At 42.3% G+C, this 24,847-nt stretch overlaps 1 protein-coding gene across 1 annotated transcript in view; it reads right to left on the bottom strand.

Moving 5' to 3' along the window:
• The window catches only part of Fam114a1 (family with sequence similarity 114 member A1), a 66,423-nt gene that overhangs the window by 20,554 nt on the left and 21,022 nt on the right, over nt 1–24,847 (bottom strand). The window contains exons 5-8 of the mRNA XM_020161885.2: nt 13,258–13,356; nt 13,042–13,148; nt 10,524–10,658; nt 4,534–4,686 (exon numbers count right to left, since the gene is read on the bottom strand). Coding sequence (XP_020017474.2) covers nt 4,534–4,686; nt 10,524–10,658; nt 13,042–13,148; nt 13,258–13,356 — 494 coding nt within the window. The remainder of the gene's footprint in view (nt 1–4,533; nt 4,687–10,523; nt 10,659–13,041; nt 13,149–13,257; nt 13,357–24,847) is intronic.

Genomic DNA, 24,847 nt, shown 5'->3' on the forward strand with positions numbered 1-24,847 from the left:
GTAGAGGCAAATGTGCCCAGCTTGATGGCTTCTGGCCAGCCCCTCTTGCCCTGACCTTCGCAGAGCCTGTCTTTCAACTCTCACACGTGGTCCTCCCTCTAAGTTCATTCCATTAGAGCACAGCGATGTGCACAGAACTTTAGATCAGTCCAGTGATAAATAATAAATAATTACACACTCCTCAATAAATCTCGTAGAATGCTGACTATGTGGCACTAGGTCAAATGTTGTCCAGGTCACCAGCATAAACCTGGACAATACGTGGTGCCATTTTGAAGCTTTCTGTTTACTACTACTTTTTAACATTTTGCATAATGGCAACAAAATGATTTGTTTTTAACATTTATCATACATTGCATTGCCATGTGTGTGGCTGTCCCAGAATCAATCTAATTGAATAGTAATGATAATAATTCCTGATATGTCCAACACAATATCTGAAGTTTTAGCCAATGGTATGTCATGGCTTTTAAAAACGGGAGTGTCCTCTCTTCATCCTCTCCTTATGTTGATGGGACAGATCCTTTTAACAGGAAGGTGACAAACAATGGACAGGTGTGCTCACAGAGTCCACAGAATATGCCTATCAAAGCCATACTCCCCCTTCTAGAACACTGTCCAGGTTACTGAAGGTTTCTTTCCAAGGCCTTCCTGGGCCTCTTCCCCTAGCTGTGCTCACCAGAGTGAGACAAGTGTGCACCCCAGGCCCAAGGAATGGTCAGAGGGGATTGCTTGCAGGTGCCTTATACACCTGTGTACAATGGCTGCTTGAAGGGAGAGACAGCTGGAGATAGGAGGAGGGGGCTGGAGAGTGGCGTGGAAATTCGAGTAGCCTGAGAATTCTAAATGGGAAATTGACCTTCCAGTCATAATGAAAGTATACTAGTGGAGGGAGGAGGATAACATTTATTTTCTTTACAGTTTGTTTAAGAAAGTTCTTTAACTTTTGTAGGATTGCCAGATCAAATATAGGATGCTTAAATTTGAATTTCAGATAAATAATGAATATTTACTTAGTACAAGTATGTCTCACATATTTCATGAGACATATTTACACTAAAACTATTTGCTGTTTATCTACAGCTAAATGTTAAAGTAGCCTCTGGGCTACTTCCTATTTTTTTACTTATTTTAGTACTGGGATTTGAACCCAGAGTTTCATGAATGCTAGGGCTCTACCTCTAAGCTATACCCTCCTTCCCTTTCCTATTTATTTTAAAAACTGAATTTTAGTTTGTTAGACAACTGCATATCTTCATGGGTCCTGTGCGCTATTCTGATAAACATGTGCACTGTGGAAGGGTGTAGCATGCCAATGAACACCTCACATACTCATCATTTTTGTGGTGAGAACATTCAAACTAATCTTTTAGCAATTTTGAAATACGCACACATTATTATTAAATACAGCCACAATGTTATATGATAGATCTCTGCCATAGTTACCTTGTATTTTTATTGGTTGTACCTGGCAACCCTGGGGTCTCCATTTGTATTCTTGTCAGAGGCCTGTGTACTTGAGAACAAATCTGGCTAAGCCACAAGAATGGACAGAGCCTGAATCCTGAATCCTTAAGTACAGGAGAGGTGCCTGATGACCAGGCACCCCTAACCTGGACTGTCACAGGAGTGAAAATTAACTTCTGTTTTTCTACTCTGATATTCTTAAGAGTGATTATTATAGCACCCAGTAACTATCATTACCCAAGTTAAAAAAAAAATAAAAATAAAAAAACCACTTCTGTATTCCTTACTGTGAATACCATAAAAAGTGTCCATGCTGAGGAAAGAAATCAGAGTTTGTGGAAACAGTGGGATAAACAGAGGAAATGTACCCTTCTGCTCTAGTTTGCATCTGCAGTGGCCCCAAAAGCCCATGTGTTAAAGGCTTGGTTTGCAGTGTGGCACTACGGGGAAGTGGTGGAACCTTTAAGAACAGGGGCCTAGTAGGAGGTCTTCAGGTCACTGGGGACCCATCCTTGAAGGGACTGTGAGATCCTGGCCTCTTTTTCTTTCTCTTTTTTTGTTTCCTAGACATGAGATGAGTGGTTTCACTCCACCATGTGCTTTTGCCAGGAAGTGCTGCCTTGCCACAGGTCTAAAAAGTAACAGGGATAACTGACAACAGACTGGAAACTCCTGAGATCATGAGCTAAAATAAACCTTTTCTCTTTATTAGCTGATGATCTTGGGTATTTGTTATAGTAATGTAGGGCTGGCTAACACATCCTCAAACGACTAAACCTCTTTTCTAGCAGTGAAAGAGCTGGAAGGGTCTTTTTGTCAGGCTGTTTCATGGCTGAAACCCATTTTTATGTGTAGCAGGACTGGGGTTTCAGTTCAGGGTCTTGTTCTTGCCAGGTGGGTGCTCTACTACTTGAGCCATACCTCTAACCCTTTTTGCTTTAGGTTATTTTTCAGTTAGGGTCTAGGGCTTTTTTCCCCTCGGGCTGGTCTCAAACCTCAATCCTCTGTAATTCCAATTCTCAAGTATCTGGGATTATAGGTGAAGCCATGCTGCCCAACATCTAAGATGTTTTTGATGGAACCAACCAGAATGGACTCTCTTTCTCTTCCATCACGATAGCTTGTAATGTTTTACAGGTGGGCCATGCTCACCCTGCAATATTTTAATAATAAAAATGTATATAGCAGAAGAAGGAAAACAAAATGTCATCAACATTAAATGTACATATTTACATGTGTGCAGAAAAGAACAGCTAATGTTTATTGAGTTTTATATACTAGACATGCTGCTAGTATTCCACATGGATTATTCCATTTAATTCTTTGAATAATCCTATGAGGCAGGTTCTATTACAATTCCCATTTCATAGATAAGGAGATTGAAGCGGGGCTCAAAATCAAACAGCTACAGAATGATGTATAATCACATAAAGTCTAATTCCAGACCCGGCTTTGCAGGATAAAATTTGTACTTCTGTGGAAAACTGAGTATTTTCGAGCACTAAGTTAATGGAGTGTGGGATTCTGAATCTACGGGAACAATTTTACAGCTGTGTAAATTGTTGATTGCTCATGGCAATGCAAATTCAGTCCTTTCTACAGACTTGTGAGTGAATTCTGTCAGCTGCGGGACATATCCCCTGCTGTGCTGAAAACCAGGTTTGTGTCTCTCCGCATGCATGTTCATGCCAACATTTCTTTATTTTACATAAATTTGTGTTTTTTTGGCTTTTCCTGTGAAGCAGTGATAACATCTGCCTGGTTTCCTCATTTAATTAATAGCTAAATAAATTACTATGCTTTCACTTTGTATCAGCAGAGAGTCAAGATTTTGTCCCTTTCTGGAGGATGAACCTTGTTAGTTTTAACCACAAGGTTTTCACTGAAGGTCATGGATAACAAAGAAGGAAACACAGAGCAGAACAGGTAACATGGAGCTCGGTGATCTGGGGTGGAGGAGGCTCTCTCTATCCTGTTTGGCTCTTGGTTGTCTGTTATCAGACATCAAGAACGGCTCAGTCTCCCTGAAATCCATACATAAGAGGACAAAGCCTAGCCAGAGTCAAAAATTACTTTTCCATGCTGAGGCTGACTTCCAAGTGCAGCTTCCTGTCTGAGGATGTCTCCCCAGTGAGTGTCACCAGGACAATTTGCCCCATAGCTTCCACTAGAAAGGCACCCCAGAGTAGTGTCAGGCCGACAGCCTTACACAGAGCCATATGCACAAGTAAATGAGCTGACAATTTTATAGCATTTAGAATAGTGACTATATAAGTGCAACAGCAACTATATAAGTGCAATACACACACACACAGACACCCCCCTCCCCGAAGATCCTTTAAGAAAGTCACCAGTGACTATGGCCATAACACCTGAACATGCTTCATCTTGTCTGATCTCGAAAACTAAGCAGGGTTGGGCCTGGTTAGTACTTTTAAGGGAGAAAAAAAGTCACCAAGCCCTGCTCACTTCTGCTACTCATGTTTTGTCTTCTGGAGTCACTGTGGGGGACTGTGACTGAGGGGTCATCAGGCAGGTTGGGTGGCCAGGTCTCTGTGTGGTAGCATTCCCCAACAGAATTCCTACTTGATAATTCTGCACCTCATGGCCCAGATATTCTAACAAGGCGGCTGAACAAATAACAATACAACACATAAAACAAGTATATTAAAAATGCCAGGTCTAAAAGAAACATCGGCTACCGTTTTCAGTGGGTAGGAACGAAGACAAGGGCTGGTAAGGGACTGAGCTGAGTACATTACCAAGGGGGAGAGGAAGGCCAGGACCCTGACAGCCAAGTTTCAGAACAGCATTTTACACCATGGGGAGGGGTGGTGGTGACTTCCTGTGCTGGCCCTCTGGGTCTGGGGTGGGGTAACAGCTTGGCACAGGACAGGGAAAATTACATGTAGCTTCACGGGTCATCAGGCTGTATGGCATTTGTCATCTTAGCCCAACAATAATAAGGCTCTAAGAAAAGGTCTTTTTGTGGCCTTTCCCAGTTGCTTTCATGTTTAAGAAAACGTATCGCTGAACATGCCATTGCAATGGCCTGAGCGGATGTACCTTGCTTTCACTTTCATTGGACAGAATTTCCAGGGCTTCCAGGTGTGACAGACCTTGGTACTCATCAAACAGCATGCCGTAGTGTGCGGTCCTCTCCACCGTGAGCTGCTGAGCCAACCTCTGCTTCTCCTTTTCCTTGGCCTCTCTCAACATCTGCAAAAATATGCAATGTTTATATGCCAGCTGGATGCTTAAAAGCCCCCTTCCTGTGTAAGATGGGGCGATGGGGAGGACTGACTTCATGTCTGGGAAGGGTAGATTTGGTCACTTTAGGATTTCTAAAAATTGTTTTTTGATTGAAGCTATCGACAATATTTACATAATATTGCATTTTGAATTTTACATATTCACATTTTGTATGTTCATAAACATGTGTTCATGTTTTTGCAGGGCAAAAAGAAGCAAAACTTCTATGTCCAGAAATAAGATTAGAAAGGAGCATAGAAAAAGCTTTAAATGGGTTCCCCGGAAGTGTTTCCCGTGTGTGTGTGTGTGTGTGTGTGTGTGTGTGTGTGTGTGTGTGTCTAACTTCCTTATTTCCTAAAATGCCTGAATTTTTTTAAATGAACAAGTTTTAAGCATGCTGGGAAAGTCTAATCCCTTGTGACAGGATTAATTGAAAATTCTGCACCTAGGCAGTTTTCAAAAGAGAAATAAGCTGGTCTGATTTATCTCTGTTATGATTTAAAAACTATTGTGTATAGAATTATTAGATATCTTCCATGAAAATAATGAATGACTATAAACTCATAATGTATTCACCACTAGGTACTGAATATTAATCAGTTTACAGGCTGGTGTCCAGAAACGTGACCACACTGAGTTCCCGCCCACATTAATGACTTTCCTCCAGTTATTTATTGACTGATTTATTTTTGCAGTGCTGGGGATGGAGTTTTGCACATGCTAAGCAAGTGCTCTACTGCTGAGCCACACCCCCAATCCCTCCAGTTATCTTTTGTTGTTTAAATAAAAAGGTGAGAAAATGAACAAGTCTATCAGTCACTCCCAATTTCTGCACTTGCTTTCGATGATTTTAAGCATCTTTTATGGGGCTTCTCATTAAGTTTACTGGGGCATTACATTTATAGTGGTCTCTAACATCTGTGCAGAGCACCATAAATATACCGGGCAATACCACAAGGTCACAGGGGAAGATCAGGGGAAGAATAGACTCTGGTGTTTATTGTGTGCCAATAAAACATTCAGCCCCATTCTCCTTCGGGGTTCTTGAGGTTGTTAGCCAAGAATCCACTGGGCTGTGGAAAGAATTCTCCCTCCTGTCTCTCTTTAAGACTGAATTAGCATTTTTAAGTTTTCAAAACAATGCAATGAAACTATCTCTTGTAAGTTTTTAACACTTGCAATAAAAATCAGTTATCCCCTTGGGCTTGGGGGGGGGGTGACATAAAAAAGTGACTCTGAGATTATGCCTTTTCTCCATGCCAACTTCCACCTCTGAATTTGCACTTTTGGCAAGAGGGAAGCAAAGATGAAGTGGAGAGTGGGATCAAATCTGCCTTAAGGACAATCCCCTTGATAAAAGATGCCAGTTCCATTTTCCCTTGGGAGAAGAAATGGGGATGGGTTTAAACAGCAGGGATGATGTGGAGACTTGGTCAGTGGCATCTGAGAACCACCATGTCCCTATGTTTCTCAAAACATGTTCCCTTTGCTTCTGGAATAGAACACATGAGCAATTTAGGTGGCACACATGTGAGTATTTCTGGTTGCTATGGTTGTATACTCCTGCTATACTTTGGATCTGAAATGCCCCCCAAAGGCTCTGTGTTAAAGGCTTGGTCAGTCTGTGGTGCTTCTGGGAGATGGTGGAACCTTTAGCAAGTGGGAGCCTAGTGGGAGGAAGTTAGGTCATTGGGGGTGTGCCCTTGATGGGGATATTGGGATGCGTGGCCCCTTACTCTCTCTCTTGGCTTCCTGGCTCCCATGAGGTGAGCAGACTTGCCACACCACACATTTCCTACCATGATGTCCTACCTTACCATGGTCCAATAGCCATGGTGTCAGCTGACCATGGACTGAAACCTTTGAAACTGTGAGCCAAAATAAACACGCCCTCCTTTTAAGCTGTTTATCATAGTACTAGAAAACTGACTGACACAATTTCTTTAGTGTAAAGGAACACTGTAAAAGACTTCCCTAACTCAGCTGATGACAGCTTCATCCTTCCTGTTGTTCTGAAGACCTTGGAGTATACTTGACTCTCACTCCCTTTATCTCCCAGCTCATACTCCATCAAGAAGTCCAGACCTATTTTCAAATTGTGCCATAAGCAGGCACCTCGACACTGCTCTGAGCCATCTCATCTCGTGATAAGATCACAGCAGGTGCTTCCTGGGCTGGCGGAGTGACCCTTCAGATCTCCCTCCTGCTCCAGGAGCTAAGTGACCAAGGGCTTCAAATCCATCCCTCAGCCTCCCTCACTTCTCACCGCCAATCACCACTGTGGCAGGGACACTGAAGCAGACCAGGTCCTGGAGATGGAGGGACTCCTTTGTCAGTAGACTTTTTCTTAAAATATGACACATTATGATTACAGATGTTCATGAGGTGCAGTATGATAATTTGATACATGTACACAATGCATGATGATGAAACCTAATGCAATGAGCAGACTTGCCACCTCAGACACTTACTGTTTCTTAGTGCTGGAAGGTACCATCAAAGACCTCTCTTCTAGCCTTTTATAAAATATGTAACAAGGTGGAAAGTGGAGGTCACCTTACTCTTGTTGGCAGACTGCCTGAAGGACCCTCCCACAGCTCTGTCCCATCTCTAGGAGGCTGTATGGCAGGCTAGGACATTTCCAGTCTTCCCTCCCTCTTCACTGGAGCCACACGTGGCTCCTGGTCTAACAGTCCTCCCATCCTTCTGGGGGCTCCTCCCCGTTCTCTCACCTTATTTCCACTAGTGAAGTCCTTGCACATTTGAGCTGATCTTGGCATCTGCTTCTGAGAGGACCTGGAATGTTACACACTCTAAATGGTCTCCCTCCCCTTGGCCCTCCCTCCATCTAGTCTATTTTTTTTTTGGCGGGGGTGGTACTGGAGATCGAACTCAGGACCCTGTGCTTGGTAGGCAAGTGCTCTACCACTTGAGCCATGCCCTGTTCTTTTTCCTTTAGTTTGTTTTTGATAGGGTGTCATGGTTTCACCCAAGTGACCTTGGACAATGATTATTCTACCTTTGTCTCCGAAGTATCTGGGATTACAAGCATGCCCAGCCTCACCCAATGTATTTTCAACATACTGACAATACGATCTTTTTAAAGTACAAGTCATTTCCTGTCATTCCTCTTCTCCAAATGCTGCAATAGTCTTGCTTCTTCACTAACAGTAAAACTCAAGTCCTCACAAGTGTCCTCCATGATCTACCATCACCTGTGTCCTATTACCACCACTCTGGCCTCATCTTCAACAACTCTCATCGTAGCTCACTCCTCTCCCATCACATGGCATCCTTGCTGGTCACTGTGCATTCCAGACACTGCTGCCTCAGGGCCTTTGCATGTGTGTCTCCTTCGGCCTGGGATGTATTTCATCCAGGTGTCAGCACGGTCAATGCTATCATCAACTCCATATATCTGCTCACGTGCCATTGTCTCCATGCCCATCATCCTATTTACTACTGACCCTGCTCCTCCCTCCCAGTTCCTGATTGTCTTCCACCTGTTGGATGTTGTCTTTTTTTCTTCACAGCACTCATTATCTTCTAAAATACTAAATAATGTCTATTGCTTGCTGTCTCTCCTCCCTAGAAAAGTTCTTAAAGTACAGGAATTTTTATCCATTTTGGATAAAACAGGGCAGAAAGAATGGATGAATGAATGAGTGAGTGAATGAATAAAAATTACTGTTCAGGCAGGGCCCTGTGGTTCATGCCTGTAACCCAGCTAGTGAGGCTGAGATTGGGAAGACATGGTTTGAGGTTAGCCGAGGCAAATATTTTGTGAAACCCCCAGCTCCAAAATAACTGGAGTGCAAGTGTGTCTCAAGTGGTAGAGCGCCTGCTTTGCAAGCCCAAAGCCCTGAGTTCAAACTCCGATCCTATCAAAAAAAAAAGGAAAAAGAAAAATTACTGTTTGGAAGGAGGTAAAGTCCACAGTGTTGTAGTGACCCAGCAGAAGCAGGCCATATGAATTACAGGTGCAATGCTCAGGTGTGTTCCAGAATGTTCCATGCTGTACCTGCCCCAGTGGTCTGGATGTGTGATGAGAGCACTGCAGATGGCCACTGTGGTCCTTGGGCGACACATTTCTAAGAGCAGTGCTACCCTTTAACAGTAGGCTACATGCAGATGTAATAAAAATTATGAAGGTGGCATGAAACCAAAGTAACCTGAGAAACCAATCTACTGCACATCTTATTTTTTAACAGCCAAAAAAGACAGAATTTGCCCGTTTCTGGACTCAGTCTTATTTTCTCCATCACACTGTCTTAATCAGAATCCAATTTATACATGTACATGTGTACATACACACAGATACATCCATGCTTGTGCCAGGTTCTGTTCTAACTCATTAAACCCTACAACAAAGTTAGCAGTAGGAATGAATGTGGTCCCTTAGTGTCCAAAGGAGTAAACTGAGGCACGAAGGGGTTAAGTAACCCCTTAAGGTCATGCACCTATTAAGTGGTATATCTGGGGATACATACAATGCCATAAATGGAAAAATTTTCAAGAAATTATTCAGTGAATAAAGCAAAATATGTAAGAATATGGTTACTATGTTACCATTTGATTGAAACAGTGTGTGTACATGTACAGATGTACACCTGTCTATATGTAGAGCAGCAGATGTAATTATATCTCTGTTTGTGCCTCTATATGAATCTACAGGTGTATGATAATAGAAAGCATGCATAAGAAACTGTTAACAGTGGTCATCTCCCACAAGGAATTAAGTGGCCAGGTGTGAGGGAAAGTGTATCAGAAACTCACTTTTTGTTCTCTACTCTTTTTTTGTGCCACTTGCATTTTTTTTAAAGGAGGAAATATTTATTTTGCTATGATTTCAGAGGTTTCAGTCATGGTCAGCTGGCTCCATTACCTTGCGCCTGAGGTGAGGCTGACCACCAAGACAGACAGGAAGCAGAGAGAGAGGAAGGGGCCAAGGACAATATACACCCCTCAAGGACACACTCCTAGTGACCTGTTTCCTTTAGCTAAGCCCCACCTCTTAAAGTTTCTGCTACCTCACAAAAATGTGTCAACAGCTAGGGACCAAACTTTAAAAAAATGAGCCTGAGGGGGACATTTCATATTCAAGCTATAACCTTCCACCCCCACCCACAAAGGTTCATGCTTGTCTCCTAATGCCAAACGCATTTAGTCCATCTACCAGTGTCCCCAAATCAACAGTTTCAGCATTGCTCAAAGTTCAAGTCCAAAGGTAGAAAAAGGAAAAACAGAGGAGATGAACCAATTGGGTTATAACACATATATACATGGAAATATCACAAGGAAACTCCCTGTGTAGTTATCTTAAACAAACAAAAATGTCATTTTTTTTTCTTTTTTAAAGTCAGAGAACAGGAGGGTAGAACATGTTCTCCCTGGGGTGTTGGTACCAGTGGGAGGGTTGAACATGGTACAAATACTGTGTACACATGTATGCAAATGGAAAAATGATGCCTGTTGAAACTATTCCAGGAATGCAGGGAGGGGATAAGGGAGAAAGATGGAGGGGTGAATTCAAACATGATATGTTTGATATATTGTAAGAACTTCTGTAAATGCCACAATGTACTCCCCTCCCCAGCATAACAATAAAAAAAAGTAAATAAAATAAAAACCTTCCTTGGAAAAGAGCTTTTGTACACTACAAAAAAAAAAAAGTTAAAGTGCAAAGTCTCCTCTAAGACATGCCATTTGAATTTGAGCACCTGCTTTAAATGACCTATTCAAAAAAGATAAATAAAAATTTATTTATTTTATTGACAGAAAATTGCAAAAGGAATGAGTCCAACCTGGGATAAGGAAACAGTTCTCTCCATGAGTGTCTTGGTCCGCTTAAATCCCGGGTCACTTTCTGCAAGGACATTCATGGTTTTCTTGCCGATGAATTCCAAAGCGTCAAGACCCCCAGTTAAGACGCTTTTGCCCTGCTCGTGACATAATTACACAAGATTAGATTTTTTACATCTGGATGTTTTGCAGCAGTCAGCAACTCCTAGGTAACTGGCACTGTCTTCAAATATTAAAATCAATATAAAGCCACAACTTTTTCTCACTGGGAGATTTATCATCCATTTAATCCTATTTTCTTTTCTTCGGAACACCACATGTTCTATAATTTGGAAGGCTTGCAATGTTATTAAAAATGATGCTTAGAAAAACCCAGAGTACATTAGGGATTAGTTTTACTGGCTCTGTTTATATGAGTAGGTATGTGTAAATGACGTAAAAGTAACAGGTGACCCAATTGCTGTTTTTCGTTTGAAGGAATTTTAAACTGAGCAACAGAATTATTTAGAGCAGTTTATTAAAATGTCAAATACTCTTGTTAACTTAGGGAATTCCTTAATTTAGGGCCCTGGACATCAGGCTGTTTTAGATGGCTCATGGATACAATCAGAAACTAGCAAGAACGACCTATAATTAGCATATTAATGGAATAAGAGGCTTGATTTTCACATATTTCGATTACACAGTTAGCACACTGCAAAGTCCCTTTGTCAGCCACTGTTTTCCTTTTAACAAAAATTAAAACATAAACTGCTCACATGAACAGAATCATACATTTCTTTGAAACCTCTTTGTACATATACCTCAACTGTTCAACTATAATTATAATATGAATACACCCATATTTTCCCCACCTTATATGAAAACGATACACTTTTATATTATTATCTATATACAGTTTTCAATCTTCATATTTAAATAGCAATATTCAACTTTACTGAACTAATATACCTTATCAGTCATTTTCATCTTGGGCATTTAGACTTTAGTTTTCCAATCTGGGAGTCAATCAATAATCAAGCAGTAAGACAGACTTTCCAAGAACAAACCTTGGGAAGCTGATGGGCTTTACTGGCAATTCATCCTTACTTTGATTTACTGTCCCTCACATCTTGTCACTTTAGTAGAGAATAAAGTTGAGTTTGTGCAAGCCTGGGGGGGTGGTGTCAGGAAGCTGGGGGAAGGAAGTTGGAGATAACACAGACAGGAAGCTGAAGGTGCCCTGTACAGTGGCTCAGAAAGGCTATGAATTCCTCTCTTCATCAGAGATGCTGAAAGAGCTCCTTCCATCCCCAGTTCTGCAAACTCCACAGTAGCCTATGTGACTGGCACTGGTGTTTGTCCTTCACCCTGCCCAGTCTAGAGGTCCTCAAGCAGCAAGGAGGGGAGCAGTCGCTTGCTATATTCCTGAAGTGCTGACACCACAGTCTGGGAAAGACACCTTCCTGTGTCGTTCATAGCCCTTTCTCCCCTTCTTGCAGTACAGTGAACTTGACTGTTGTGGTGTCCCTGCCACGCAAGACATCACACCCTCTAGTTTGCCAGCTGATACCCCGCAGACAGTGGGGTTCCTGACACATAGTGCGGGCCAACTGTACCTCTTTCTAAAGTGAATCACTGGATGAGTGAATAAATGGAACATAACCCATTTTTCTAGACAAACTAGTCACTTGCTCTAGATAAAAGAAAATAAATCCTTTCTAAACTGCCTCATCTCAGTTGGGGTGCCTCCCCCTTTTTTTCATTCATTATTCATCAGGTTTTATTGCCAAAAGAAAGCTTCCTTTAAGAAGGAGGCAGATATGTCAGTGAAAAAATAAACTACATTTCAATTAAAATAAGTAAATAAAAAGAGAGAGAGTTAAGGACCTGAGGGAATAAATTTAGGGTTATGCAAAGAAAGGACAGAGTGGGAATTGGGAGGTAGGGGTGGCGGAAGAAAATTGATCTTAGTTTAATGGAAACACTTTAAAAATATATCCGGTCTATTATTCCTTTTTAAAAATATGAATGGTTTTAGAATTTTTTTTTAAATCAAGGGTTAAAACTGGGTGTGGTGACACATGCCTACAATCCCAGCACTGAGGAAGCAGAGGGAGGAGGATCACAAGTTCAAGTCCAGCCTGGCTTACATAGTGAGTACAAGGCCAGCCTGGACAACATAGGTAGACTCTTGTCCTAAATATAAAATAAAATAAAAAACTTAAAAATAGAGGGTTAAGAGAAACAGTCCATCCAGGAAAACAGCTGCACTCCTCCAACCAGAGGTTGTCCTTGCAGCACTTGGAAAGGACACTGTTAGACTGAAAAATACACGTTTCAAACAGCTCTTCTTTTAAACATAAACCACATTTCATTTTACCCTTACTGTTTTGGATCCAAGGTTTCACCTATTCTGCAGCAGAAGGCATAGCAAAGCCGTAATCCAAAGTCATGAACAAGGCCATGTTCCCTCTGATGTATCTAGGTCACTGGCAAATGGAAGCATGAAAGGGACAACAGAGGAAGCAGTGGACTCACAGTGTGGTGAACAGCGTGGGTGAGGGCTGACAGTACGCCCCTCGAACCAGGCGATGGTGAGGTGGGGGTGCTTCCTGCAGGAGCCTGATCTGTGCTCACATCTGCAGCTAAAGAGAGAAACAATCCTGTTGAGTTCAAGTTCATTTTGCCCATCTGAACTTGGGAACCTTCTAATGGTGCACACAGCATATCTCTCACAGTCCTCACATCGCTCACCTTCAGTCACAGGTGGCGCCCCTTCAGAAGGCCCAGAATGTACACTGTGAATCCGTAGCGTGGCCCCTGCCTTTTCCTTGACTGCTGTCAATCCATGACCTGAGGGAAATAAAAATATGGTTCTCAGACACCTGAGAGATCCATGGTCTGAAATCCTCTGGCTAATCGAACAAAGTCACCTGAAGGCCAGATGCCCATCCTGATGGAAAGAAAGGAAGTGGATAACAGGGGAGGCTTTGGAACCCCTGCATTGTGAGTTCCAAGGTGAGCTTGGCCTCATCACTGCCTGGCTGAGTAACCTTGGAGACAGTACCAGTCTTTCTGAGACTCCATGTCCTCAACGGGTTGTTGTGGGGAACAAATGAGGTAATGGAAAGGTCTGCACTCTCTGCTGCTTCTCCTGGGGTTCCAAACTCAAGTCACTCAAAACAGTGCCTCAGAAAGTGTGGCTGTCTTATTCTCTCTCTCTCTCTCTCTGTCACTATGTAGCCCAGGCTGGCCTTGAAGTTTAGCTATCCTTCTGCCTCAGCCTCCTAAGTGCTAGGATTACAGGCAGGCACCACTACACCTGCTTCTCTTTACTGTTTGGTAAGCACCTTATGGCAGATATATGTTGTTCAGGTTTTGATTCCTGGTAGGACTAGCACACTGCAGGCGCTCAATTAATATTGGTTGAGCCTCAACATATTACTACAAAGTGTTGTTGCAACTGGGGGTGGTGGTACACAACTGTAATCCCAGCATTGGTGAGGTTAAGCAGATGACCAAGAGTTCAAGGCCAGCCTCAGCTACACAGTGAATCCTAGTCTCAAAAAACAAAATAAAAAAAAAATGAAGAAGTGCAAATAAATTGCAAAGGGTCTTGAGCTCATGTCTCTAAATCAAAAGGCAAGTCAGTGGGAAAACCAGGAAGGCCACGCAGCCTCTCTGACAAGTTGTAGGCAGTGACAGTCCAAAACTAAACCAAGCTGAAGGGTGTTGTTTTATTCCACCCGACAGGGACAATTCCTACATTTCTGAAAGCCTGGCCCAGTGGAGACTCAATAACTCAGCGGTGAATTCCTATATGACCTTGCCGCCCACAGTGAACAAACCCAGTTCTCAACTTGATGGAGAAATTGTCTTGTTCCATTTTGTTCAACACACGTGGGTTCTCCTATGTGCACACCATAGTGTGCTAAAGCCTGTCTGGGTTTTCACACCTGAGGAGGGCATGAAGAGCTACTGAGAGTTCTTGTGGCTGCTTCACTGCTTAGGGGAGAAACAGCCTGGGCTGCCTCCATCCTAGTGCTCACTGACTCCCCGGCCCACAGGAGACTGAAATCAGGAAGATCATGGTTCGAAGCCAGCCCTGGGCAAACAGTTAGTGAGAGCCTATCTCAACCCCACCCCCCACACACATGGCTGATGGAGAGGCTCAAGCGGTAAGAGCGCCTGCCTAGCAAGCATGAGGCCCTGAGTTTAAACCCCGGTGCTGCCAACAATGACAACAACAAAACCCACCAGGCTGCAGCAATATTAATACAAGGGGAGAAGTCCCAAGTCACAGCAGGATTCTAGAACTAGTGACCTACCTAGAATTAGAAAGCACTGTTAAAACAACCAGTCATCTCTATATCTCCAGAACATCAGGAAGATGTGGACGAATTCCAAGCCCAAAGTCTAGTATTTTATTAAGTGTCACCTTATTTATCAGAACCTCTTAACACAAGCAAGGCACTGATATTCACCAATTATATCCATGGAAATGACCTCACTATACATGCCCTAGAAAACCTTCATTCACCCTTTAGAGATGTTATTTACAACTTCAGTTACAAATAGAAATATCTGTCTATCCATGATACAGATAATTAGTTTAAACTCATTGCTGAGTTACTTGAAAAAATACAATGCTAAACTAAGACTTGATTACAACCACTAAAACTAAGACTTCAATTAACTGTGTCCAATGAATTCCAAACGTTTCAATGGGAACTTGCTGAAGTTTCAGTAACACATCTAAGTTAGAATCATCTAATTCCTTTGGATGCCCAGTCCTTAACACTTTTTTTTAAACACATGTATTTTCCCAAAGGAGAACACACATCCAAATGTCGACCTACAATTTTCATCTGAATTTCTGAGAGCCCAGATCAAGGAATGAAGCGTCTGAGGAGGCTGGGAGACGCCATCACTTCATCGTCTTTGCTTTAAGCCATTCGGGAAAGGCAATCACACATGTCCTGAGAATGGCAAGGTTTAATGAAACTCACAGTCATTATCGCCTCTTTCCCTGTCTCTACTCCTTGCAGGTTAGAGAGTTGTGTCTGCTTCTTCCTGCAGAAACCTGCTCCCCATCTCAGAGGGCAAAGGACCATGGATATTTGCCTCTAATAACACCATTTTTTGTGTGCATATAAGTGGAATATGTCTGCTTAACAGTCACTACAGTCAGCTGCTGTTCCAACTCTATTTTCTGATGGGCAAATCTTTTTGTTTCGTTTACTGCATTTTACTAGAAATATAAAGCTAAACTTTATATATATGTAAAGGTTGTAATTTTTCACAGCTAAAGTTTAGACACTGCCACACCCTGCTTTGAAAAGCAACTTCTAAAACTTTACTTAGTGTGACATCTAGTGCCCAGACAAGGAAATAAAATACAAAGTCACTGTTGCCTTTTGATTGGGAGTGATTCATTTCCAGAGATACCAGCAAGAGAAAAGCAACAAAAGTGAGTAATACTATTGATTACAGCTCAGGGATTAATTTCTTCGCATCATCACAAACTGTAAGTATTCTCAAACAATGAAAGTCTTAGATTCCATGGTTCTAAAGATGGAATATCCTCTACTAATTTTCTTTTTCCTTTTTTTTTTTTTTGTGGTACTGGAGGTTGAACTCAGAGCCTCGTGCTTGCTAAGCAGGTGCTCTACCGCTTCAGTTACATCCCCAGCCCTTTTTGCATTGGTTATTTTTGAGATCGGGTCTCTACGCCAGGCCAGTCTGGACCACTATCCTACTTATGCTTCCCTATGTAGCTGGGATGACAGGCATGCACCACCACACCCAGCCTTTGGTTGAGATGGGAGTCTCACAAACTTTTGCCTGGGCTGACCTCAAACCTTGATCCTCCCGATCTCTGCCTCACAAGTAGCTAGGATTACAGGCTTCAGCCACTGCGCCAGGCTACTAATTTTCTTATTGCAGTAAAAGATGAATACTGCAAAGAGAGCACATAAGAATGTTGTATAAATGCTGTGATATTGTATCATTTTTTAAAAAGATGTTAAATGACTTGCTGCTGTTGATCACCTATTCTCTGGTGGGAAATACCCTAAACTATGGAGTCAGGTGTCTTCCTGTGAAAGTTTGGTATGATATTGAGTTAATTAACCTTCCTGAACTTCTGCTGCTGTATCTTCTCTGAAAGGAGCATTATGACATTTACCTTCCAGGGTTCTGTGAAGTGATAGGGGAGAAACTTGAGAGACATCTGCTATATACAACATTTATTGAGCACTTACAATGTCTGGGATACCATAGTAAATATTTTCAGAATAGAAAATTATTCAGTTTTCTCATCTACCTTAGGAGGAAAGGGGTATTATACTCAGTCCACATCTGAGAAAACTGAGTCCTGGTCATGGTTTAATCACTTCCTGAAGGTCCCAGAGCCAATATGTGACTGAGGCAGATTCCACCTCAGTTCTCTGACTCCAGAATCCACATGTGTCCTCACTATATCATACTCAGGAAGTTTTATAAGAGATTTACAGCTGGCTCAATGTTACCTTAACTTTATTTCTGTAACTCCTTGGAAATTAAATCCTTGGTCGGGAGCTTCATCCTTTTAAAAAACACTATTTTATGCTAAAATGAGCGTCATTTATCCTGACCATAGGGCAAGGTGAAGGTCACCTCCACAGTGAAGCCTTCCTCTAGCCCTTTCTGTAGTCCAGTCACACCTTGCTGGGCATGGCCTGGTGCGCTGGGATCCCTCTCCCTCTCCCTCCTCCCCCATGCTGTGCAGTGAGATCTCACACCTCAGTTTTGCTTTCTTCTTGAAAAACATCATGACCTCACCAAGCCCTCTTCTTGTGAGTTGTACCAAGATCAAAAACCCACTGAAGGGAAAGATGAAAAGGTGAAATAATTTGCACGTGGTGGGAGGGTCTCTGACTAGGCAGCAATGGCAGATGTGCACAGCAACTTGGACTACTGGGAAGCCAAATGGTTACTTCCTATTGGCTCAGGTACTATGGGACCCCCAAGAAGGGCACCAGCTCACCCATTAGGAGGGTTCGGCCCTTCTAGAATGCTTTAGTTTTTTAATACATTTCTTTCTTTTTCTCCTTTTTTTTTAAAAAAACATATTTTTAAAAGGTACAAAAAATCTGTAATATCATTTCCCTGAAATATCTGGGTAAATCTACTTCTCCAGTTTTTTTTTTTTTGGTTGTAAAATGCACTGGAGGGGGCGCTATTTTCTTGCCCTCTCCTTTGTTAGTGCGAGCTTTTTCTCTCTCACTCCTGGTTATTACTGAACCTAACTGGGCTTAACTGGGGGCGACTGGAGATTCAGAAAAGACACAGGATAGATAGACAGACAGACAGACAGAAAGTGGGGTCATTGCTTCTCTATCTTGATTCTTTAAGGCCTTACTCCATGCAGTTCTTTAAAACATTGCTTAAAACCTCTTTCCTGAGACTCCCACGGTCCCATGTTTTGTCTTAGCTTATCTTCAGCCTAATCACTCTTAAAAGTCTTTTGCCCCCAGGCTTGCAGCTTTTTTTTAGCGTTCTCTCTTTAGCTTTCTTAAAGCTTCAGTGCTCAGACTTGCAAAGTCTTGGTCCTCTATTTTGCACTGTCCCATGTTCTCTTTGGCTTTTCTTTTCTAAGGCCTTTGTTAAAGTTCTCAGTGCAGACTTTCTATCCACTTCTCTTTAGCCATACTTTTCCCTTCGGCAATTCTTTTCCCTTCCAAAAGCTTCCCACACCAAAAAGTCCAAAGCAAAAGAATCAAGCCAAAGTCCCAAAAAACCCAAGCCCAAAAAGCCCTCCATGCCCATCTCAGCCTACAGGTAAAAGCAATTAAGCCGCATCTCGCCTAGCTTACATCCAGTTCTCATAGGCTTTTCATAGTCTCTCCACAATGCACATTACATAAAATTTACCACCTTATACACTCCCAAGTGAACAGTTCCAAATCATTCATGATGGTGCAACCACCCTATCCACCTCCAGAACTCTTTATCTTGTCAAAATGACTCTTATACCCATGTGACAGTAATTCCCTTCCCTCCTCCTACCTGCCCCTGGCAACCATCATGCTACTCCACGTCTCTATGAATTTGAATATTTAAGAACCCCATCCAAGTGGCATCACACAGTATCTGTCTTTTTGTGACTGGCTTATTTCACTTGCACAATGTCCTCAAGGTTTATCCATGTTGTAGCATGTGCCAGAACTTCCTTCCCTTTTAAGGATAAATAATATTGCATTGTATGGATAGGTACATTTTAGCTGTATGTTCACCTGTGGATGGTGACGGGTTGCTTCCACATACTCCAGTACTGTGAGCAGTGCTGCTGTGCATGTGGGTGTACAAATACTGCTTTGAGACACCACTGTCAATTCTTTTGAGTCTGTGCCCCAAGCAGACTTGCTGGCTGTCTGATACTTCTATTTTTACCTTTTCCAGAAGCTGCCATGCTGTTTTCCACAGTGGCTGCACATTTTACCCTCCCACCAACAGCACACATGGGTTTCAGTTTCTCTACATCCTCTACCACACTTCTTTTCTGTTCTATTTACTGATTTTTTTTTAAATGGCAGTCATCCTAGCAGGTGTGAGGTAGTATCTCACTGAGGTTTTGACTCCCATTTCCCTGATGACTAGGGATATTAAGCTTCTTTTCATGTGCTTAATTTAAAAATAAAAACATAATATTTGCAAGTTCAAAATTTACAGAAACATAGCAGCTAAAGGTGGACTGGCCTCTGTGTGTGCAGACAGCACTCAGTGACGTGACAGGCAATAAACTCTACAGGGACCATGAAAATAAGTTCTAAAAAAAATGGCTTTAAAAGGCAACAAAGAAAATTGCAAACTGGAACTTCATTTTCACTTACATGGATTCAAAATATAGTACCAGATCAACTGGCTGACTATCACTGAAACAGATTTGACTTGTATAATTAGATGCACATAAATAATATTTCATGAGGTACGTGGGTGACTTGGTAGGTTTGCTATGATACAGGAGGGACTTAGAAAACACAATGTTTGGAACTCTGAAAAGGTTTAAAGTGGCCAGGTGTGGCGGTGCACCAATGTCATCCCAGCACTTGAGAGCTGAGGCAGGAGGGTTGCCAGTGTGCTTCATCATGAGACCCTGTTCCAAAACAAAAAAAGACTTAAAGTCTTAAAGTGCATCTGCTTCCCTCTCAGCCCCTTCCTTCTAAGACAACTCTACTTTATTTCTTGTGATCCACTTCAGGAAAGAGCAGCCTGTAACTGCAGATGAGTGTTCTGGAGCTCACATGGTGCATGTGGACAGCAGGGACCACAGGGTGCATCCTCCCTGGTGCTGGGAGACGCCGCCCTTGGAATTGCCCTTGGCCCAAGGGAGATGGTCCTCTCAAGAGTGGCCTCCAGTGACTGGTCAACAAGGCAGCTAGTGATAGAAGTCCCCGCCTGTGTATGAATGGGGGAAACCTCTGAAGAGTAATCCGAAACCCCAAGGCTGGGACCTATGTGACAATTGCGCTGCAGCTTCTGCCTTGGCCAGTCCCGCTTCCGGTCCTTCCCTCTCTGGCCATGCTTGCTCTGAGAACAATTCACAGTCAAAGTCCAGTATATAATGTGCCTGAATCTCTCTTGATTCTGATCTACCCCACTCTTTTTAATGGTTGCATAGTACTCCACTGAAAGAATAGATGACATTTTTAACAGTTGTTTATTGATGACTACTTTGTTGCTTCAAGTTTTTCATGTATGGAGAGCTCCCTCACTTTCTCCAGGTCTTTGTTCAAATACTACCTTACCAACCACTTACCCTTGCCACCCTCTTTAAAACTTTAACCTGCATGCCTGACCCCTACCTCTTTTTTTCGAGACAGGGTCTTGCTATTTAGTCCAGGCTGGCCTCAACCTCATTTTCTTCTTGCCTCAGTCTTTGGCCCCTCTTATTCTGTTGCACTTTACATATTTTTAATAGACTGGTGACCTTCTGCACTGTTTATTGTTTACCTCTTCCACTGGCATGGAAGCCCTACCAGAGAAGTGGCCCTGGACTCAGTTGCTCACTGCTCTATCTCACATGCCCACAGCTTGGCGTGGCACAGTTGGTATTTGTGGAATGGGTTCTACATTGGACATCTCCATATGTATATAGTAATGAACGTCTACCAGGATCAGCAGTGGGACTGCTGGGTAAGGAGGTGTGTGCACATAAAGCTGCAGAGAGAATGAAGTGCTATTCTGAAAGTTTACCTCTGTGGTGAATTTTAGAAATAGTGCAGCTTAAAACATTGACTGTGTTTCAGACTCCTCTACCAATGAATTCAATAACTAATAACGAGCAGATGTTTAGAAAAACGTGGTTGCAGGGGGAGTGGCTCAAGTGATAGAGCACCTGCCTAGCAAGTGTGAGGCCCTGAGTTCAAACCCTAGCATCACCAAAAAGAAAAAAGAAACTGTGTAGTTGAGGCTGCCATGCTCAAATAGGCAAAGTACAATCAATCTCCCTTGTGGAAAAGTCTTCCCTCTCCATAATTATGGTTGAGGTCCACTCTTAGTCATATGCTCAGATCCCTTTAGGGTCAAAGTTAGTAAGTCAGTCCAAAAATTCATTAACCCCCCTGGCCTTATGTAAAGACTGCAAAGCATTGTGGGTCAGCTCCAAGCACCAATGCTGTTATCTTCTGTATTGATGGTCCTTGAGCATTTTCCCATGATTAGCAATGTCACCTTCAAACATGAATCTATGAGCTATCAACAGTGATTTATACAGCATGGCAGCACTATCTTGACAAGTTTGCCATTCTTTGTAATAAACACTGTCATTATTTTTGACAGTGCTGGTAGAGAGTTTCATTAAAATGTGCAGGAGGAAAAAAATGTGTAACTTGGTGGAGGAAGAAAAAGGGGAATGATGGTAATTTTGAAAAGGTAAATATATAATCAGATACATTCCACACACACCATCTCCCAACCTCAGGTACTCTTGACTAAGGTGCTTAGACTCATAAAACTGTCAAAACTGGCATTTCAAATAAACCTATTCTGGGTTTTACTCTGGAATACTTATATTTATTTTAGCATTGTCACCTTTCATTTTGATTACTGGTCAAGCCCTCCTAGCTTAGTGATATATTTTAAGAATATGATAGGATGTCAGATGCTTGTGGGAAATCATAGTTGGTTCTTGTAACATTGCTTTGAAACTATCATCAAAATACTTTTCTATATTTTTCTGTATTTTTGACATTTCCCACTCTCATTTCTGCCTGGAATAATAAAGATTTTTTATTGCATTTTATGAATTCATCCAAGGGCATGGGTGCAGACGATCAAATATTAGCTGGATGAACAACATGAGAGAGTTAGTCCTCTCCAAAAAGAACTGTTGGCTGGGAGATGTTTGATTTCACACATGCATTGGGAAGGTCACTTTTTCTCATTTCTCCCCTAACCTCAGAGTCAAAGTAATAAGGCAAAAGACAAAATATAAAAATACAGAGGAGATAAAGGCCAATCAATTTTCTGTATTTTTCCACTTGGCACAGTGGTTATCAATATCTATTTCTTTGTGTACATAGTCACAGAATAGAAAATCATCATTTTCTAGAAGTTGGAAGGGATTTTAGACTTTTTCCAAGTTCCCCTACCTAGACTCTTCCAAATAAAAAACCTGAGTCCCATACAGGGTAAGTGCGTGGTGCACCTAGACAGTCTCTTGTGATGACAAATTAGTATAGCACTCAAGACAAGGTCTACTTAGGTTCTGTAACTCATGGCACAGTGCTCATTCTAAGACAGTCCCTCCTTCCAGACGTTTTTCTTCTCCAACTACTTTCCTGCCAACTCTAAACAGTTCCAACTACTGTGACTGCAGTTTTTTTTTCTTTTTTTAAAATACTGTAAGAAGTTTTTGCTCTTATTTTTAGTGCTCATTCAACAGCTCTGTGTTTTGTTAAGGACTGTGTGTTTTGCACTCCTGTCTGCCACTGGAGCGACCCTGGGGGTAACATGAAGTTTCTGAGTGGAAATCACCTGCTTGCACATGTGCTAATTTTCCTTCTTTCTTTTCCACAGGCAATTTACAAACCTTTAAGAGCTTGTCCTCTGCTGTGAATGCTTTGTTTCCCAGTAAGTTTCTTTGCCCTATAATAATAAACTGTTAACACCGCAAAGCCCTGGGACTGGTACTAGGTCTGAATGTAGATGAAGCTGTCCCAGATCTCCCAACACTAAGGTAGCAGCTTAAGCTAGATCACAGACCAGGAAGCCACTGGTGACTTTTCAAAGCTTCTCTTCACAGACGTTTGAGCCCACTGCAACCCCCGCTTCAGGCTGTGATTTCTCTATGAGCTTTGGGAGTCAAACTCTTAACCACAGTAGCCTGTTTCCAGCCTTGGGCCCTATGAATGCCATCTCCTCTTATGATACATGTTTTAGATTTTGCACCAAGTGCACAGAGATACTCACCTAGTTTGAAAGCACATATTGCTATTATTTTCGCCACCAGTACTATGTTAAGTCACAGCACATCTTGACCAGATGTCTATAAAATATGCCTTAGGAGAATTTAGGGATGTATTCAGTCATATTTTGATTATACTCATTAGGGTGGTGATGAATAATTTTAGTACCTGCTAGTCTGAAGTTTGTCCACAGAGATTCTTAGAACGAGCATATTTCAAATTTTCTATGATCTTCCTCATGTGCTCTTTGCCATCGTGGGTACAACACAAACAAGAGAAAACTTCCAAGATTCACTCCCTTTCCTAAGTTCCAGCATGGAGCTGGGGCCATTGAAAAAGATGAAATTTCTGGAATCAGTGATGTAATAGACGAGGATTTCAAACAGAAAAGAGAAGTGAGGTAGGCAGCACTGAGAGGTGGTACCAAGGTCCTTGTCTCTGGGTACAAAGGCCCTACAGAACCCTGTCCCCTTTGGGTATAAGCAGGATTGTGATTAGGGTGGGATGCTACTCCTTGATGAGCTTACATTATCTGGCAAAGGTGAAGGGATTTCTCAGATGTAATTAAAGTCCCTAATCTGATGAATCAGAGTTAATCAAAAGAGAGAGCGTCCCCAGTGGGCCTACACTAATCAGGTAGCATATTTGAAGCATGAGAGAGATTATCCTGCTTGCTTTGGAGAAGGACCTAAGGGCAGCCTCTAGTTGCTGAGAGTGACACTTGGCTAATGACAAGCAGGAAAATGGGGACCTGAATAACCCTGAAGGACAACTCTTTCAGGTAGAGGTGCAGCTGAGTAGAGCGACTGGTTCGTCCTCTCTCTGGGTCCCTTCCCAAGTTGTACCACCCTGTCACAGAGTGATGTGAGCCTCAGATGAGCATGCAGCAGGCTTACACCTGGATTTCAGCATGGAAAGATCATGAACAGCTACTGTACTGAACCCCTGACCCAGGGAAACTGTAAAATAATCCTCTGAATTTGTGGTGATTTCTTAATAGCAATAGAAACTAACACAAGAGGGTGTACATCCCTTCATTCTGATATTTTATGAGGCAATGTGCAAATATCATAAAATCTCAGAGCAGTCACATCTTCACCAACCTTAAGAGGGACTGTGGCTATAGGCACTGGCACAGTGACCACCCTGGTCCATGGGCAGTTATCTCTCCAGAATAAGACCTGACTGCAGACCAAGTGCAAAGGCAAGTGTTGACCACTACAGAGCAGGATGGACCACAGAACACTGCTTCTTAGGCAGTGAAGTCATTTGAACCAAGCAATGAAACCCAGAGGACTTAAACCACAGTCCCCTGGGACCAGGGAAGATTAGAATGGGACACTTGAGAAGATGTCAGTCAGTAAACTCAACAGGCAGGCCATCTGTACAGAGCTGGAAAATCTTACAAGCGTTCAGCAAAGTCCAGAGTCATGAGATTAGGTAGAGCACTGAGTGACAGAAATAATGGCAAACAGTCTGTCCAACCAGGGGTCCACGGTTATGGGAAGGTGCACCTGCAACTGCCACCCACTTGGTGTAGAATGTATTTTTAAAATTTAACAAGAAAGTAAATAGACCCTTTTGAAGCACCAAATTCATTATAAATCAGAGTAGCTAGGGACACCACTATAACCAGGAGCATCCAGAACACTCTGTTGCTTTATGATATAACCTTTGATGAGAGCTGTGAAATTCTGGTGACCATATTATTTTGGTTTCTGTAATTTATGCCAATTTTTTTTTTGTGGTGCTGGGGATTGATCCCAGGGCCTTGTGCATGCTAGGCAAACACTGTACCACTGACCTACATCCCCAGCCATTTACTCCAATTTTAAAATAAGCTTCCAGAGTCCCCATTTTTAGTTGTTGGTTCAGAAACAGCCACTCGTAAGACC

The sequence above is a fragment of the Castor canadensis genome, chromosome 9 (genome assembly GCF_047511655.1).
Source record: "Castor canadensis chromosome 9, mCasCan1.hap1v2, whole genome shotgun sequence".
NCBI lineage: Eukaryota > Metazoa > Chordata > Mammalia > Rodentia > Castoridae > Castor > Castor canadensis.